The sequence below is a fragment of the Tamandua tetradactyla genome, chromosome 21, assembly GCF_023851605.1.
Source record: "Tamandua tetradactyla isolate mTamTet1 chromosome 21, mTamTet1.pri, whole genome shotgun sequence".
In the NCBI taxonomy this organism is placed as follows: Eukaryota; Metazoa; Chordata; class Mammalia; order Pilosa; family Myrmecophagidae; genus Tamandua; species Tamandua tetradactyla.
This window is the reverse complement of record NC_135347.1, coordinates 80,090-98,765: the sequence shown is the minus strand read 5'-3', so window position 1 is coordinate 98,765 and position 18,676 is coordinate 80,090. Positions and strand designations below refer to the sequence as shown.

At 40.4% G+C, this 18,676-nt stretch overlaps 1 protein-coding gene across 8 annotated transcripts in view; it reads right to left on the bottom strand.

The window, feature by feature from the left end:
- Positions 1–1,285: 1,285 nt before the first annotated feature.
- LOC143665409 (uncharacterized) overlaps positions 1,286–18,676 on the bottom strand; it is a 97,442-nt gene continuing 80,051 nt past the window's right edge. For 4 of the 8 annotated variants that reach the window (XM_077138731.1, XM_077138730.1, XM_077138729.1 and 1 more), the window contains 2 exons: positions 1,974–2,094; positions 1,286–1,420 (listed from right to left, as the gene is read on the bottom strand). In XM_077138731.1, the coding sequence (XP_076994846.1) occupies positions 2,033–2,094 (62 nt within the window). In that variant the 3' untranslated portion in view covers positions 1,286–1,420; positions 1,974–2,032. Of the gene's footprint in view, positions 1,421–1,973; positions 2,095–7,266; positions 17,161–18,676 lie in introns of those variants that run through there. The other 4 variants (XR_013166943.1, XR_013166944.1, XM_077138728.1 and 1 more) reach the window with 2 other exon arrangements.

Here is an 18,676-nt window from a genome sequence, read left to right as displayed (position 1 = left end):
CTAAGTTTAGCTTTCACACAAGATAGTGCAGGACAGGGCTGCAGGAGAGCTCAAACCAGTTTTGCAGGTAGGGAACAGAGAGAGCCTCTGATGTAAGCCTAGAATTGGTGCCAAATAGGTAGAAACAAAGTTTAAATAAATAAAGGCCAAGGTCATTGAAATGTGAAGTGTAATCAAAAGTGGAAATCTTCTGCTGGAAATTTGAATTTTTCAGACTATCTGGATAGGCTGTAATCTCTGGAGTATCCAATCAGCAGAGAAGCAGGGGAGGGGCCTGCATGCTCGGTTTAGGATATAAAAATCTGTGGCATTCTACTGTTTGGCGTGCCAACCACCATTTTTTGGTCAGGTGCCCATTCTTGCAAGATCGTGAATAAATTCTTTTCTGCAATCAGGTGAGATTTTATTGTCTTTCAGATACGGTGTTTTTTCTAACACTAACAACTCCCATTTATAAATTCCTTATTCAAAGTCCTGGTACCATCTGACTCTCCTTTAACCTGAGACTCCAGATAAAATATTCAGATTGTGCGATACCACCACAACAGAACCACCTGTCCAATGGGTCAAAAAAGGTGGTTTCATAGGTTGCTTCTGTTGTAACTGAGAAATCAGGATTTAAGGATGATATGGATTACTGAATCATTATATAAATATTCCTTTTTGCTTTCTGGCATATTGGAGTAGACAGGGAAATACCTGAAATTTCTGAATTGCAATCCAGCTTGTTCTTGATAATGATTGTATAGCCCTTATCTTCTGCCCTTGTGATTGTAAAAACCTGTGACTAACCATCTGAATCTAGGTATCCAGTTTTCAACTTTAGAGTCTTTAGATCAACTTTAGATAGCCCCTAATGGCTGTTAATGAAGGGTCTTAGGTCTGCCCAGAACTGACCCATCTGAAGTCCTGAATTATCTTGATGACCAAGACTGGCTTTAACCTAAGTGGACCTACCTGACATGTGCAATAGCTTGGAGTTTAACCTACAAGTCAGCTATACCCCATTCCACCATTTTCTTTCATACATTCTGTGACTAAGCATATAATCAATCTGTGCCTGCTCAATAATTAGATCACCTGTAATTACACCATTTGTGGCAACTATGCTGATTATCATAAGCTCTGCGCACCTTTTCTCCAATAAAACTATCTGAATTATTGCAGTTCTGGCAGACATATTTTGGGCCAATAGGCCATCTGCTCTCCTACTATGCTTGTAGTAATAAACTCTTTCTTTCTTTGAAATCCCCATGTCTCAGGAATTTGTTATTGAGCACACCAGGCAAAAGAATCCATGGCTTTTTTCTGGTAACACCATCAGGAGGGAGGAAGAAATGAAGACAACTGTAGCCTCATCTTTATCTGAACCTATCTGGAAGATCTCAGTGCAGACTTTGTCTTATGGGTCAAAATTGTTCTGAAAGGGAAGAAAAGATTGATGAGATATGCTAAAAATTCTATTTGAAATCTCTTTGTAGACTAAGGGAATGAACATGGACTTTCCAAAATAAGATGATCTGGGACCCAACAAGCAAAAGTCAAAATACAGAGAGCAAAAAATTAAGTAATCAAGGGACAACTGACCTATGAAATCATTTATATCTAGGTGTTGGCATACCATTTTTAGGAAACTCAGAAATATTTGTGTGTTTGGTGAAGAATTAATCTTACTTAAAGAGAGTTCTGGCCTTTGTCCTTGACTAATAGGAGGTATTTCTTACTCCTATGGAATGTCCTGCCTGATAAAAGTGTCTTTGTTTGTCTGGGAGATCTGGCCATGTGACAGTCTAACAGTGTGATCTGTGATGGGGGCTTCAGGTCAGCTCTTATTGATTCACGTCTCTGGGAGTGGTGAAGACTAAATGTCAGCCACGTGGGAAGAATGCTATCAAGTCTTCCCCAAAACACTGGACACCAAAGACTCAGTGAGCTTTGTTGGTTGACAATTCTTTGAGCATGTTCTTATATACCTTGGCTGGGAGTCAATAACTCTGACCATGACTCCATGGAAAGAGGATAACTGGAAGCTTCACATTTGAGACTCTATCAGATTACACTCATTGCAGTCGGTGACAAGAAAAGTAGCATTTGCTAGAACCAGAATAAGAAAGAGGTCCTTTAATCCTGTATAGTGTAATGTAATACCTGGAAACATCCTAAAGTAAATTAAACAAATAATAAAAAAGTATTGGCAAAGTCCCTTGAGAGATGGGAGAAAGAATACAGAACTACTAAACTTTACCATCAGGGAATCCCCTGATACTGTGTCAAACTTTAGGGACACTGAAATCAATAGGCCATGCCCTCAATCATGAGGCTCACTCTTGTAAAACTTATGTAGGTAGCAGAGAAGCTTAGACCACCTATAAGTATGCCTAAGAGTTACTTCTGGAGGCCTCTTTTGTTTTTCAGATGTGGCCTCAGTCTCTCTAAGCCCAACTCTGCAAGTGAAATCATTGCCCACCCCCCTACATGGGACATGACATTCAGAGGTGAAAATCTCCCTGGCAACATGGGAGATGATTCCCAGGGATGAATCCAACCCTGGCTCCATGGGTTCAGCAATTCCATCCTGACAAAAGGGGGAAAAGAAGAGTAACTAATAAAGTATCAATGTCAGAAAGAGTTCAAACAGTTGAGAGGTTATTCTGGAGGTCGCTCTTATGCAAGCTTCAGTTAGACATTGCTACCTATCATACATGGGTGTGAAGTTTAGGATGCTGTTACTAGGTCTTGAAGATGTTTCCCTGCATTTTCTTCTGGAAGCTTTTTGGTGCTAGTTCTGTATTTATGTGTTTGATCCACTTTGAGTTAATTTTTGTGTAGGGTGTAAGGTAGGGCTCCTCTTTCATTTTTTTGACTATTGATATCCAATTTCCCATACCAATTTATTTAAAAGACTATTTTTTCCCAGTTCAGAAGATTTGGGGGCCTTGTCAAAAACCAGTTGATCACAGATTTGATGGTCTATTTCTGCACTCTCAATTCAATTCCATCTGTCTTTGTGCCAGTACCATGCTGTTTTGACCACTGTGGCTTTATTATAGGGTTTAAAGTCAGCGAATATTAATCTTCCCACTTCATTCCTCTTTTTTAGAATTCTTTTAGCTATTTGGCATCTCTTTCCCTTCCAGATGAATTTGGTAACTAACTTTTCCAAGTCTTTAAAGTAGGTTGTTGGAATTTTGACTGGTATCTTGTTGAGTGTGTAGATCAATTTTGGTAAAATTGACATCTTAACTGTATTTAACCTTCCTATCCATGAACAAGGAATATCTTTCCACCTATTTAGATCTTCTTTGATATCTTTTAGCAATGTTATGCAGTTTTCTACTGTGTATAAGTCCTTTACCTCCTCAGTTAAGTTCATTCCTAAATACTTGATTCTTTTAGTTGATATTTTGAATGAAATTTTTTCCTTATCTGACTGCTCAGTTAAGGCATTGCTTGTGTATAGAAATAGTACTGATTTTTGCATATTAGTTTTATATCTGCCACCTTGCTGAATTGTTCATTAGCTCAAGTAACTTTGCTGTAGATTTCTCAGGATTTTCCAAGTACAGTATCATGTCATCTGCCAATAATGAAAGTTTTACTTCTTCCTTTCCAATTTGGATGCTTTTAATTTCTTTGTCCTGCTTCATTGCTCTCACAAAAACTTCTAGCACAATGTTGAATAATATTGGTAACAGTGGGCATCCTGTCCTCTTTCCTGATCTTAGGGGAAAAGCTTTCATTTCATTACAATGCTGGCTATGGGTTTTTCATATATTCCCTTTATCATATTGAGTTACATTTGATTCCTACCCTTTGAAGTGCTTTTGTCAGAAAAGATGTTGAATTTTGTCAGATGCTTTTTTCAGCATCAATCAAGATGATCATGGCATTTTTCCATTTTGATTTCTTAATGTGCTGTATAGCATTAATTGATTTTCTTATGTTGTACCATTCTTGCATTCCTGGTGTAAACCCCACTTGGTCATGGTGTATAATTCTTATAATGTGTTGCTGGATTCGATTTGCTAATATTTTGTCGAGAATCTTTACATCTATGTTCATGTAGTTTTCCTTTCTTATAGTGTCTTTACCCTGTTTCAGTATTAAAATTATATTAGCTTCATAAAATGAGTTAGGTGGAATCCCTTTTTCCTCAATTTTTTGGAAAAGCTTGAGCAGGATTGCTGTTATTTCTTTTTGAAATGTTTGATGAAATTCCCCTGTGAAGCCATCTGGCCCTGGGCTTTTCTATGTAGGAATATTTTTGATGACTTATTGAATTTCTTTACTTGTGATTGGTTTGTTGAGATCTTCTGTTTCTTCCTGAGTTAGTGTAGCTTGTTTGTGTGTTTCCAACAATTTGTCCATTTCATCTAAGTTGTCTAGTTTGTTGACATGTAGTTGTTTGTTGTTTCCTCTTATGATTTCTTTTATTTCTTCAGGGTCTGTGGTAATGCACCCCTTCTCATTTCTGATTTTGTTTATTTGCATCCTCTGGTTCTTTCGTGGTTATTGAGATCTAGCTTCATTCCATTGTGATCAGAGAAAGTGCTTTGAGTAATTTCAGTGTTTTTACATTTATAAAGATCTGCTTTGTGCCACAGCATATGATTTATACTGGAGAATGTTCCATGAGCATTAGAGAAGAATGTATATCCTTCTGTTTTGGGGTGCAATGACCTATATATGTCTGTTAGGTCTAATTCATTTGTCAAGTTGTTTAACTTCTCTATTTCCTTGTTGATCTTCTGTCTGGTTTTTCTATCTATAGAGGAGAGTGGTGTATTGAAATCTCATACTATTATTGTTAAAGCATCTATTGCTCCCATTAGTTTGGCCAATGTGTATTTCATGCAGTTTGGTGCCCCTTGTTTGGGAGAATAAACATTTATCATTGTTATTTCTTCTTGGTGAATTGTCCCTAGTGTCTTTCTTTGTCTCTTATGATGTCTTTACATTTAAAGTCTATTTTGTCTAAGATTAGTGTGGTTACTCCTGCTTTCTTTTGGTTACAACTTATATGGAAAATCTTTTTCCATCTTTCACTTTCAACCTATTTGCATCCTTGCATCTAAGATGAGTCTCTCATAAGCAGCATTTAGCTGGATTATATTTCTTAATCCATTCTGCCAATCCGTACCTTTTAATTGGTAGGTTTACACTGTTAACATTCAGCGTTATTACTGAAAAGGCTTTTCTTGCATCTACCATCCTATCTATTTAAATTTATTTCTCAGATCTATATATTCTTTCCCCTGTTTCTCTTTTTATCCTTCAAGATACCTTTACTGTTGCTGTTCAATTCTGTGCCATCCTCCAGACCTCCTTCTCCTATCTTTTTTTTTTTAACTGGCAGAACTCCCTTTAGTATTTCTTGGAGGGCCAGTCTCTTGTTGACAAATTTTTTTCTGAATTTCTTTGTCTGTGAGAATTTTAATCTCTCCCTCAGGTTTGAAAGACAGTTTGGCTGGGTACAGAATTCTTAGCTGAAAGTCTTTCTCTTTCAGGGCCTTAAGTATATCATACCACTGCCTTCTCACCTCCATGGTGCCAGTTGAGGAGTTTGAACTCAGTCTTATGTGGTTTCCCTTGTATAAGGTAGATGGTAGATTGTTTTTCTTTACTGCTTTCAGGATTTTCTGCTTCTCTTCAACATTTGACAGACTGATTAGTATGTGTTTTAGGGAAAGCCTATTTGGATTTATTCTGTTTGGAGTTCATTAAGCTTCTTTGACTTGTGTATTTATGTCCTTTATAAGGACATAATTCCTTGTGGGAAACCAATGATTCCTTTATTTGTGCATTGTTTTGTCTATCATTTTCCTGAGACCCAATTCAAATTTTTCCATCTTTTTTTCCATTTGCTATTTTCATTGGTCAAAATCAGTTATCCTGTCCTCTGTATCACTTATTCTATCTTCTGCCTCATCAAATCTGCTGTTGTGTGTCTGTAGTATGTTTTTTATTTGGGCTATAGAATCTTTAATCTCTGAGATATCTGTTATTTTTTTAATTTATTGTTTCAAATTCCTCTTTATGCTTTTCTGCTATCTTCTTGATCTCCTTTATGCCATTAGTCATCCCATTTGTTTTATTTATTAGCATTATATGAGTATCTTTGATTAGTTATTCCAACGTCTGGTCTCCTCTGTTTTAATTTTGTCGATAGGCTGGGCTATATCTGTCTGCATTGTGATATGCTTAGGGATCTTCTGTTGTTTTCATCTCATGTAAATATCTTGATTGATTTACTCTGGAAGTTGATTTCCTTAAGTAGTTTAAGGCTTATGTTTGCAGGATGGATGTGATAGTAGGATGCAGAGCACGGTGGGGCACAACAGTTCAGTGATGCATTGCAGCGCAGGTATAGGTGGAGGTTGAGGATGCTACACTGGCGCCTTTGAACGTGGGCACCCAGTGGCCAGGAATGATTTAGCTGTGTGAGTCCACAGGTCTTGGGGGAGTAACACTGGTGTGCCCTGGTCTAGGGCATGGGGCCCTTTGTGCACATGCACAGAGCTATGGCAGCAGGTCAGCATTATGAATTCAGTCATGTGTGTTGATGGCCCAGGTACTCCCTGAGCCCTCTTAGTGGTAGCCTTTCAAATGTAACTTTAAACTGTGAGCGAGCTGTCAATTTAAGATTTAGCCTCACAGAGGAGCCAATATGTAAAGTCTGCACCCAGATATGGATAGGTTTTCATCTGTCGTCCCAGAGAAGGCACCATGCCCCAGGGACCACAGAGGATGTACATTTAGAAGGAATTCATAAATAACTGAGAAAAGGAACTAATGAAGTTCTCCAGACCCCTGTTATTTGTTACCCAAGATAATTATCTTTCTTTGACTCTAAAATGTACAAAAGCCAATTGAAGGATCACTATGGGGAGGCATATTTGGGAAGTTTCTCCTGCCTTCCTGCTGGAGTAATTATACTTCCTTTTCCCCCACAGCTCATTCATTGTGCCTGTACATTAAGTCACACTGAGCAATGAACCCAGATTTGGGGGAGCCTCATCTAAACTTTTACTCAAACTCAACACCTGAGAATTTAGAAAACATGATTGACAATAGGAAAAATAAAGACAGAGAGGTAGAGAAAAAGAGAATTAAAATTTTTTAAAAATATATAATTCCATGATTTCGGTTACTTATTATTTCTAGAGTGTTTATTTGCCTTATTTATAAAAATATGTGATAGGTATGTTAATGTTAAAATGCTGATTAAATAAGTGAGGTTGCTATTATGAATGAATTACAACTTACACAAAATGTCTTGGAACAGATTGGTGATGTAAAATGAGGTCTTACTGAAGGAGGATAAAAGTTCCTGGTTTCCTGTTCAGATCTGAAAGAGTTAACAAACAGCTCCAAGTTCCTTATTTCTTACCTAGCTCCAAAGGAACTAATGCAAACTGCAAACTTCAGCTGCCAAATTTCTGGAACAGAAATTTCCCTAAGGCCCCCAAATCTCCCCAAACCATTGAAACCTCCCCAAACTGTAAAAACTGGTAAAATCCTGCACCCAAAGCAAATGTTTAGTTAATGATAGGAACCGTCAGGTCATAAACATTTAAACATCTTTCGAAAGACAAGTTTTAAGTATGTACCAACACACCATAAATTCTACTACCTATCCCTTCCTAGAACAAAAAAGACACTTAGTATTCAAAGGTTGCTGTGGAAACCTACTACTTGTAAAACTTTCTTATAAAAACCAAGCTAACCGACTCCACTCAGTGCATGTTCCTCCTTTGGACAATCTGCATTAACCTCTTTATCGGGTTCTCTCTCTCCTTCTCTTTAGTAAACTTCATTACTTATTCTTACTGGCCTTCTCATTTGTCTAAATTCTTTTAGAAGTGAGACTCCTGAACTTGAAATAGGACTCAGCTGGCACCATTGCCAGCAGGATGCTGGTTACACTAGTATATAAAGAAAAAGTAAAATATACAATCTCTTGGTTATTGTAATCTGTAGTAGCTAAAATGAAAGTGAGAGATGGGCCAACCTTGAATCCTACCAGTCCAAACCATAGCATCTAGTCTTAGGACCCCTGCTAGAGAAAATTGTTGGGGCAGATTCTGCTTCTAGGGTATGGTTAGATTTTGGCCTACATGAGGTACAGCCAATAGTCTCGGAGCTATGATCTAAAGAAAAAAGTTGTGCTTAAACAACAGATAGCAAAGAAGACTGCTCTGATTCCCAAGGGATTGAGGTAAACAAAGCTTAGAATAAAGAGTCTCCTCCTAGGAGGGTAAAAACCTTTAAAAGGCTGTTAAGAAGTGAAATGAGTAAAATCAAAGTTGATGAGCTCACAAAGAAGGTATTAATGCAGCACTTTTGGAAGTTGGGTGGGCCAAACCATGTTGATTCCCAACATCAAGCACCATTAAGAAAATCTTTACTTACCTAACCTGGGGGAATTTAAGGAACCTGATCTTGAATCACCAAGAGTGATTTTTCTGTAATCTAATCCGTAAAAAGATTGAAAAAGGGAATCTGGGCTTGTTCCTCCCTAGGGCTGGTCCCCACTCTGGGGTTGGACTCCACCTTTGCCCCACTTCTAAGGCCATAAAGGATAAAGTCCTTATATACCTGGGTGGATAAAATGGTATGGGGTAGAGAAGAGATGTTTCTGGGACTCCTTTAACAGGAGAACCCGAAAACACTGTGACTCCAAAATGTGTTGATAACGTTCTAATGGAGGCTACAGCTCAATTAAAAGGATGTAACACTGCAAAAACTGATGAGATTACAATGGAAGTTTAGAAAATATTTGGTAGGTTTGAACAGGCTTTATGTGAAATGATTATTCTTCCTTTAGCTGAGTGTCCTTTGGCGACCAATATTATGTCTGAAAACTAGGGAATACCTCCCTTATTTGGTATTGTAAAACCAATACTTTTTTAGATTTGGAAAATATAGGAAAGGAAAAGTTGGTAGAATTAAATTGAAAATTTAGATGAAAATTGAAATTTTTGGAGTGACTATGTGAAGTGGCAGCATTTCCTTTAACTGATGTCTTATAGGTGTGAATATTGCCTCTGTTGGGGAATGTTTCCCCTAATTAGTGCTGTAAACAAAGGTATGTAAATTACCCATCAGTCAATATTATTAACAGGACATGCTAAATGAAAACCAATAAGATTTACTGAGACACCACAGGCTATTAATCTTAAACAGTATAGAATTGAAGTTGGAGTACCGGTATGAACAAATTCTCTGTTTTGTACTGTACTTCTGTAGAAGTATAAACTGGGGCTTATTGCAAAAGTTTGTGAGTGCCACCTTGTGACAACTCTTGGAATTTTGGGCCAGAGAATTTCTGTTTGAGGGGAACTTGCTATCAGAAAATAACTAAAACTGTCCCTATGACTGAAGGACATAAAATAATCTTTAAACAGTAAATACCCACAATATCTTGGGTCATGTAGTAGAATACTCTAATAGGAAAGGCTATGACCAGAAGGGTTCCATAATAAAATGGAAATGGCTGATACAGGGGCATGCTACAAAGAACCAGGGTGACTCTCTTCCTCTAGGACTAAATTTGGAATCAACTGAGCAGCTTCAGGATTCAATTGCTATTTGTGTGGTTCTCTATAGACAGCTGTAGACTAACCTAAAAAAGAGTAAGTTGTAAGGGAAATAGACAGCATCCTGCTTAAAGGGCCAGCACTCTGAGTGATGAAGGTAAAAGCAAATCAGCTTGGTAGGCTGAACTGCATGATGTTAACCTGTATGTCTGGGTTTTTATCAACTCATGGGTAATGTCCAATTGGGCAATGAAAGTATGACCTAATAAAGGGGTCTCCTATGAGGAATGACCTCATAGTAATAACTAAGGGAATTTGAGGGGTGCATTAAAGTAAGAACGCTTGATTCCCATATCAGAACTGCCATCGTAACTCCTTTCCAGGACCAGAAGGTGATTGGAGCCTATGAGTGGATAACCCAGTATGCTTGTGAGGTGATCACCAAGTCCATGACATCAATAGATATTGAGGAGCTACATTAATGCAAAGATGGGCTGGCTCTTAGTTTCCAGGCTGAGCTACTGTCGTAAATACAGCAAAATGGCACAACCCATTGCTTATTGTCTCATGGATTCAGAGGCTAGAAGCTTGCTTCTTCCCAGGGTCAGTAGCACTTTGGTGGGCTGGCAATTTTTAGGGTTCTTTGGCTTTTCTATCACATGTCAATGCCCTCTCCTTTATCTTCTAGGTTCCTGCTTATTCCTGACATCCCGTTCGTACTCATGGTTATCTCTTTATAACGCCTCAAGTAATTAGATCAAGATCCGTCCTCACTCAGTTGGCCACAGTTTAACTACTAATAACATCTTCAAAAGGTCCTATTTGCAGTGGGTTCACAATTGCAGAATGGAATTGTATTAGTTAGGGTTCTCTAGAGAAACAGAATCAACAGGGAACACTTGCAAATATAAAATTTATGAAAATGTCTCACGTGACCGTAGGAGTGCAGAGTCCAAAATCCACAGGGCAGGCTGTGAAGCCGATGACTCCAATGGATGGCCTGGATGAACTCCGCAGGAGAGGCTCACCAGCCAAAGCAGGAATGCAACCTGTCTCCTCTGAGTCCTCCTTAAAAGGCTTCCCATGATTGGATTTAGCATCACTAATTGCAGAAGACACTCCCCTTTGGCTGATTACAAATGGAATCAGCTGTGGATGTAGCTGACGTGATCATTACCTAATCCTATGAAATGTCCTCATTGCAACAGACAGGCCAGCGCTTGCCCAATCAGATGAACAGGTACCACAACTTGGTCAAGTTGACACCTGTCCCTAACCATGACAGTCCACCCCTTGTCAACTTGGCACCTATATATATATATCACCTTAGACCATACTTAATTTCCAAATGAAAACAAATAAGCACACATTTTTTCTTTTACCTGACAATACTCAACTGTCCTGCATATAACTGGAAACACATTAAATCTCTCCAGAATAGGGTGCAAATCCTTGGGCAGCATTCATTCTTAAACTTGATATCTTACAACTTAAATAGTATAACACAAACAAAACAGCATTACAGTCCTCGTTTCTGTAACTGATCACGTGGTCGAAGTTCATATTTATCACTACCTTCTTCCACTACCCATTCCATGTTCCCTTTCCCCTCAGCAAGCACTTCAGCTGGCCGTGGTTCTTTGCCTGGTGGGGTGACCCAAACCTTCATTCCTGAAGTCTCAGAGCCATTAGGTGTCCTGCCTGGATTGTGTTGTTGCAGTTTTCCATTGATTTTGATCACAGGGCATGGTAGTACTAATAGATGCCCCAGGGGATCTCCTATATTCCAAGAAAACTCTTCTTTACCTCCATTATGTAGTTGCAGTCCTACTTCCTTCTGATAGTCAGGGTCAATTATCCCAGACAATAATGTAATCCCCTTCTTGGTGTGTTGATCCAGAGGCATAAGTAGCCCAAAGTGGCCAGGTGGCAATCTTAACTTCCAGTTCAGTGGTATCACTGTTGTTTCTCCTGGAGAAAGCACACCCCGTTTTGGAACTAAAACCTGTAGACCAGCAGAACTCAGGGTAGCAGGGACAGGAAGCAAAAATTTTCCTAGTGGATCACTAGGAGTAATAGTGGGTGGCACCACACCCATTTCCACGCCTTGGTTCCTGGACCCATGGATCCTGGCTATGGGAGAAACAGCACCATACAGCGGACGCTGATTCAGAGCATACACAGCTTCCTGGAGAACATTACCCCAGCCTTTCAAGTTTTTGCCACCTAGTTGGCACCGTAATTGAGTTTTCAAAAGGCCGTTCCACCGTTCTATCAATCCAGCTGCTTCTGGATGATGGGGAACATGGTAAGATCAGAGAATTCCATGAGCATGCACCCATTCCCGCACTTCATTTGCTGTGAAGTGTGTTCCTTGATCCGAAGCAATGCTATGTGGAATACCATGACGATGGATAAGGCATTCTGTAAGCCCACGGATAGTAGTTTTGGCAGAAGCATTGCGTGCAGGGAAAGCAAACCCATATCCAGAGTATGTGTCTATTCCAGTTAGAACAAATCGCTGCCCCTTCCATGAAGGGAGTGGTCCAATGTAATCAACCTGCCACCATGTAGCTGGCTGGTCACCTTGGGGAATGGTGCCATATCGGGGGCTGAGTGTGGGTCTATGCTGCTGGCAGATTGGGCACTCAGCAGTGGCTGTAGCCAGGTCAGCCTTGGTGAGTGGAAGTCCATGTTGCTGAGCCCATGCATAACCTCCATCCCTACCACCATGACCACTTTGTTCATGAGCCCATTGGGCAATAACAGGAGTTGCTGGGGAAAGAGGCTGACTGGTATCCATAGAACGGGTCATCTTATCCACTTGATTATTAAAATCTTCCTCTGCTGAAGTCACCCTCTGGTGTGCATTCACATGGGACACAAATATCTTCAGGTTTTCTGCCCACTCAGAAAGGTCTATCCACATACTTCTTCCCCAGATCTCTTTGTCACCAATTTTCCAATTATGGTCTTTCCAAATCCCTGACCATCCAGCCAAACCATTAGCAACAGCCCATGAGTCAGTATACAAACGCACCTCTGGCCAGTTTTCCTTCCAAGCAAAATGAACAACCAGGTGCACTGCTCGAAGTTCTGCCCACTGGGAGGATTTCCCCTCACCACTGTCCTTCAAGGACACCCCAGAAAGGGGTTGTAATGCTGCAGCTGTCCACTTTCGGGTGGTACCTGCATATCGTGCTGAACCATCTGTAAACCAAGCCCGAGTTTTCTCTTCCTCAGTCAATTCACTGTAAGGAACACCCCAAGAGGCCATAGCTCTGGTCTGGGAAAGAGAAGGTAATGTGGCAGCAGGAGTGGAAACCATGGGCATTTGTGCCACTTCTTCATGTAACTTACTTGTGCCTTCAGGACCTGCTCTGGCTCTATCTTGTATATACCATTTCCACTTTACAATAGAGTGCTGCTGTGCACGCCCAACTTTATGGCTTGGTGGGTCAGACAACACCCAACTCATGATAGGCAACTCAGGTCTCATGGTAACTTGGTGGCCCATGGTTAAGTGTTCAGTCTCTACTAAGGCCCAGTAGCAGGCCAAAAGCTGTTTCTCAAAAGGAGAGTATTTATCTGCAGCAGATGGTAAGGCTTTGCTCCAAAATCCTAAGGGTCTGCTTTGTGATTCTCCTATTGGGGCCTGCCAAAGGCTCCAGACAGCATCTCTATTTGCCACTGACACTTCCAGTACCATTGGATCTGCTGGATCATATGGCCCAAGTGGCAGAGCAGCTTGCACAGCAGCCTGGACCTGTCACAGAGCCTCCTCTTGTTCAGGTCCCCACTCAAAATTAGCAGCTTTTCTGGTCACTCAATAAATGGGCCGGAGTAGCACACCCAAATGAGGAATATGTTGTCGCCAAAATCCAAAAAGACCCACTAGGAGTTGTGCCTCTTTTTTGGTTGTGGGAGGGGCCAGATGCAGCAATTTATCCTTCACCTTAGAAGGGATATCTCGACATGCCCCACACCACTGGACACCTAGAAATTTTACTGAGGTGGAAGGCCCCTGTATTTTTGTTGGATTTATCTCCCATCCTCTGACACGCAAATGCCTTACCAGTAAATCTACAGTAGTTGCTACTTCTTGCTCACTAGGTCCAATCAATATGATATCATCAATATAATGGACCAGTGTGATGTCTTGTGGGAGGGAGAAACGATCAAGGTCTCTGCGAACAAGATTATGACATAGGGCTGGAGAGTTGATATACCCCTGAGGTAGGACAGTGAAAGTATATTGCTGACCTTGCCAGCTGAAAGCAAACTGTTTCTGGTGGTTCTTACTAATAGCTATTGAGAAAAAAGCATTTGCCAGATCAATAGCTGCATACCAGGTACCAGGGGATGTATTGATTTGCTCAAGCAATGATACTACATCTGGAACAGCAGCTGCAATTGGAGTTACCACCTGGTTGAGCTTACGATAATCCACTGTCATTCTCCAAGACCCATCTGTTTTCTGCACAGGCCAAATAGGAGAGTTGAATGGGGATGTGGTGGGAATCACCACCCCTGCATCTTTCAAGTCCTTAAGAGTGGCAGTAATCTCTGCAGTCCCTCCAGGAATACGGTATTGCTTTTGATTTACTATTTTGCTTGGTAGGGGCAGTTCTAGTGGCTTCCACTTGGCCTTTCCCACCATAATAGCCCTCACTGCACGAGTTAGAGAACCAACGTGGGGATTCTGCCAGTTGCTCAGTATGTCTATGCCAATTATACATTCCAGAACTGGGGAAATAACTACAGGATGGGTCCGGGGGCCCACTGGACCCACTGTGAGACGGACCTGAGCTAAAACTCCATTGATCACCTGGCCTCCATAAGCCCCCACTCTGACTGGTGTTCCAGAGTGACGTTTTGGGTCTCCTGGAATTAATGTCACTTCTGAACCAGTGTCTAATAATCCCCGAAATATCTGATCATTTCCTTTTCCCCAATGCACAGTTACCCTGGTAAAAGGCCGTCGGTCTCCTTGGGGAAGACTTAGAGGAAGGTTAACAGTATAAATTTGTGGCAGTGTAACAGGTTTCTCCCCTATAGGAACCTGGCCTCCCCTTCATTCAAGGGGCTCAGGGTCTGTAAACTGTTTCAAGTCTGGAAATTGGTTAAGGGGCCGTGACTCTGTGTTTTTGTAATTCAGGTTAGACTTCTGTTCCCTTGACCTAGAACTCTTTTGTTTATACAGCTCCAACAAGAATTTAGTAGACTGCCCTTCTATTGTATTTCTAGGTACCCCATGATTTACTAGCCAATGCCACAAATCTCTGCGCGTCATATAATTTTGATGCCTCCTTTGAGTTTGTTGTCTATTATAATAGCCAGCGTCTACCCTGTCTTTGGTGATTAAGTGCTGCCACCTGGCTTCTGCCAACTCGGGATCCTGTCATCCCCATTGTGTTTAAGGATTCCAGCTCAGTGACAGCAGTTCCTACAGTAATATCTGACCTACAGAGAAGTGCAACCACAGAGCTCTTGAGGGATGATGGTGCTAGTCTCACAAATTTATTTCTCACTGTTATGGTAAAAGGTGCATCCTCTGGACATTCCTGGGGTGTAAGAGCAGGCTTTGCATGATAAATCCACTCTAACATCCCAATCTCTCTAAGCCTCTGGATCCCCTCATCTACATTATACCAGGGCAGTTCTGGCATTTCAACCTCAGGTAATGTTGGCCCCCTTTTGATCCATGTTTCAACCAACCACCCAAACAAGCTGTTAACACCTTTTCTAACTGCTCTAGCTATAACATTGAATGCAGAATCTCTGCTTAGTGGGCCCATATCAATAAATTCAGCCTGATACAGCCTTATATTCCTCCCACCATTATCCCACACTCTTAAAATCCATTGCCACACATATTCCCCTGATTTCTGTCTATATAAATCGGAAAACTCACACAGTTCTTTTGGAGTATAACGTACCTCTTCATGTGTGATACTTTGTACCTCACCTTTAGGGGCCTGTTGGGACTTTAGTCTAGTTATACGTCTAGAAGAAATGAGGGGTGGTGGGGGTGGGTCATGAAAAGAATTAGAAATATCTTCTAAGCCATTTCCTTCAGGGCTTTCATTTGCAGTTTCCTCTGGTGAAACAGGATTAATAACTCTAGGGCTAATCCCTTCAGGAGGAGGTTGGGTGGCCAATTCCTCAAGGCAGGCTGGAGGTGGGGCAGCTATGTCCTCAGGGCAGACTATTACAGGGTTATCTAAAGAAGACTCAGCATGGTCTAGGGTTTCAACCTCACCCCCAACATCATTATCAATCCATATGTCACCATCCCATTTTTCAGGGTCCCACTCCTTTCCAATCAATGCCCTCACTTTAACGGCAGACACCATGCAAGACTGAGATTTCAGTTTACGTTGTAAAGTTGCTACTCTAACAATAAGATTCTGAGTCTGATTTTCAGAGATCTCAAGTCTACAGCTACAGGAAATAAAATTTTCCTTCAGGATACTCATAGAAACCTCTACATCTTTCAGACGGCACTTAAGCTTCTTGTTTGAAGCCTTAAGCCCATCCCTTTCACCCTTTAATGTAGGCAGTGTATCTAACAACAACCAACCAACATCTCTATAACTCTTATTTCTACAAAACTCTGTAAAGGTGTCAAAAACATTATCCCCCAGAGTCTGGCTTCGTACAAGCGAAGCATTAGGAGAAGCGAATGATGATATTTTGACTATCTCCTTTGCCAACTCAGTCCATGGATTGGGAGTGTCATTCTGATTATGGGAATCAGAGTCCTTAGTGTCTCTGAGCCCAGTCAGAGTAGAAAACCATTCATAAAAACCCATTTTTAAGATTCTTTTCCTTAAGAACCACTCCTGGTACCAAGATGTATTAGTTAGGGTTCTCTAGAGAAACAGAATCAACAGGGAACACTTGCAAATATAAAATTTATGAAAGTGTCTCACGTGACCGTAGGAGTGCAGAGTCCAAAATCCACAGGGCAGGCTGTGAAGCCGATGACTCCAATGGATGGCCTGGACGAACTCCACAGGAGAGGCTCACCAGCCAAAGCAGGAATGCAACCTGTCTCCTCTGAGTCCTCCTTAAAAGGCTTCCCATGATTGGATTTAGCATCACTAATTGCAGAAGACACTCCCCTTTGGCTGATTACAAGTGGAATCAGCTGTGGATGTAGCTGATGTGATCATTACCTAATCCTATGAAATGTCCTCATTGCAACAGACAGGCCAGCGCTTGCCCAATCAGATGAACAGGTACCACAACTTGGCCAAGTTGACACCTGTCCCTAACCATGACAACACCCTATACAAAAATTAATTCCAATTGTATCAGGCACCTAAATATAAGATCCAGTACCATAAAGCTTCTAGAAGAGAATGTAGGGAAACCATTTCAAGATCTAATAGTAGGAGGTAGTTTCCTAAACTTTACAGCCAACAAGCCACAAAGCAACCCACAAGCAACAAAAGAAAAGAAAGAAATAAATGGAACTCCTCAAAATCAAATACTTTTGTGCCTCAAAAGACTTTTCCAAAAAAAGGGAAGAGACAGCCAAATCAATGGGAGAAAATAAATGTTTGATATCCTGTATACATAAATAAATCATATAACTCAACAACAAAAGAACAAACAACCCAATTATAAAGTGTGTTAAAGATATGAATAGATATTTTCTTGAAGAGCAAATACAAATGGATAAAAAGCGCATGAAGAGATACTCATTAGCTATAGTGGAAATGCAGATCAAGAATACAATGAGATACAATTTCACACATATAAGAATGGCTGCTATTAAACAAACAGGAAACTACAAATGTTGGAGAAGATGTGGAGAAATTGGGACATTTATGCACTGTTGGTGGGAATGTATAATGTACAGCCACTATAGAAGACAGTCTGGTGGATCCTCAGGAAACTAAATATCGAATTGCCCTATTACTCAGCAATACCACTACTCAGCATATACCCAGAATAGCTGAAAGCAGTGACACAAACAGACATTTGTACACCAACATCTGTTATTCACAATTGCCAAAATTTGGAAACAATCCAATTGCTCATCAACAAATGAATGGATTAACAAAATGTGGTATATACATATGATAGAATATTATGCAGTAGTAAGATAAAATGACATCCTGAACCAAATGAAAAGATGGATAAGCCTTGAGGACATAATGCTGAGTGAAATAAGCCAGACACAAAAGGATATATATTGTATGATTCCACTTTTATGACAATGGTAAAGGTAAAATCAGAGGCTTATAATACATAACGTAGGGGACCTGGAGATACACAGAAGCTGGAGATGGGTAAACAGTTAGCTAATGAGGTTGAACTTAATAGAAAGGGAATAGATAGAAGTGAAGGCAGTTCACTAGTGGGTCTATAAGTAATAGTACCATGTTGAAGGTGAACATGATCGAAAGGGGTCCCACTGATTAACACTATGAATATACATAAGTTCTTGCATGAACTACTGCAAAGGTGTGAATCTTGTACAAAGAGGGTATAATTTTACGGTATGGGGGAAATGCTATTGCGTGCTGTGGGCTATGTTTAACAGGAAGACATCAATACTACCACAGCAACCAGGGGTACATAATGAGGGGAGGAACAAGGGTTAGGGGGATGTTTGGATTTTCTATTTGGTGAAGGTGTGTTTACTGGCCATCATGCTCTTTGGGTCAATGAAATTATCTAAAAATTGAGAGTGTTGGACTGTTGACTTTGGGCATTATGCAGGAGTCCCAGTAGATGGAGGTAGCTGAAAGATGCACTGACTGAGAAGTAGATTGGCAAGTGATGGTGCATGCATGTGATTGAACATTGTGCTTCTGCAAAAAGGAATGAATTTATGAGGTATGCAACAATGTGAATGAACTTGTGAGATATTTGGTGAAGCAAAATAAGCCAGAAACAAAAGAGCAAATGTTGTATGATCTCATTTGAAAAGATTCATTAAGAAAACTGGGGCTTAGCTTGTAAGCTGTAATTGTTATTTCTGCATGTTGAGGAACTCTTTTATATATGTATAACCTAGTGTTTAGTGATAAGAATGAAGGCGATCAGTCAGGATTAAGGTAATTCAGAACACAGAGTTAAGGATGACATTGTCTGTATTTTAGAACTTCACCTATCTTTGA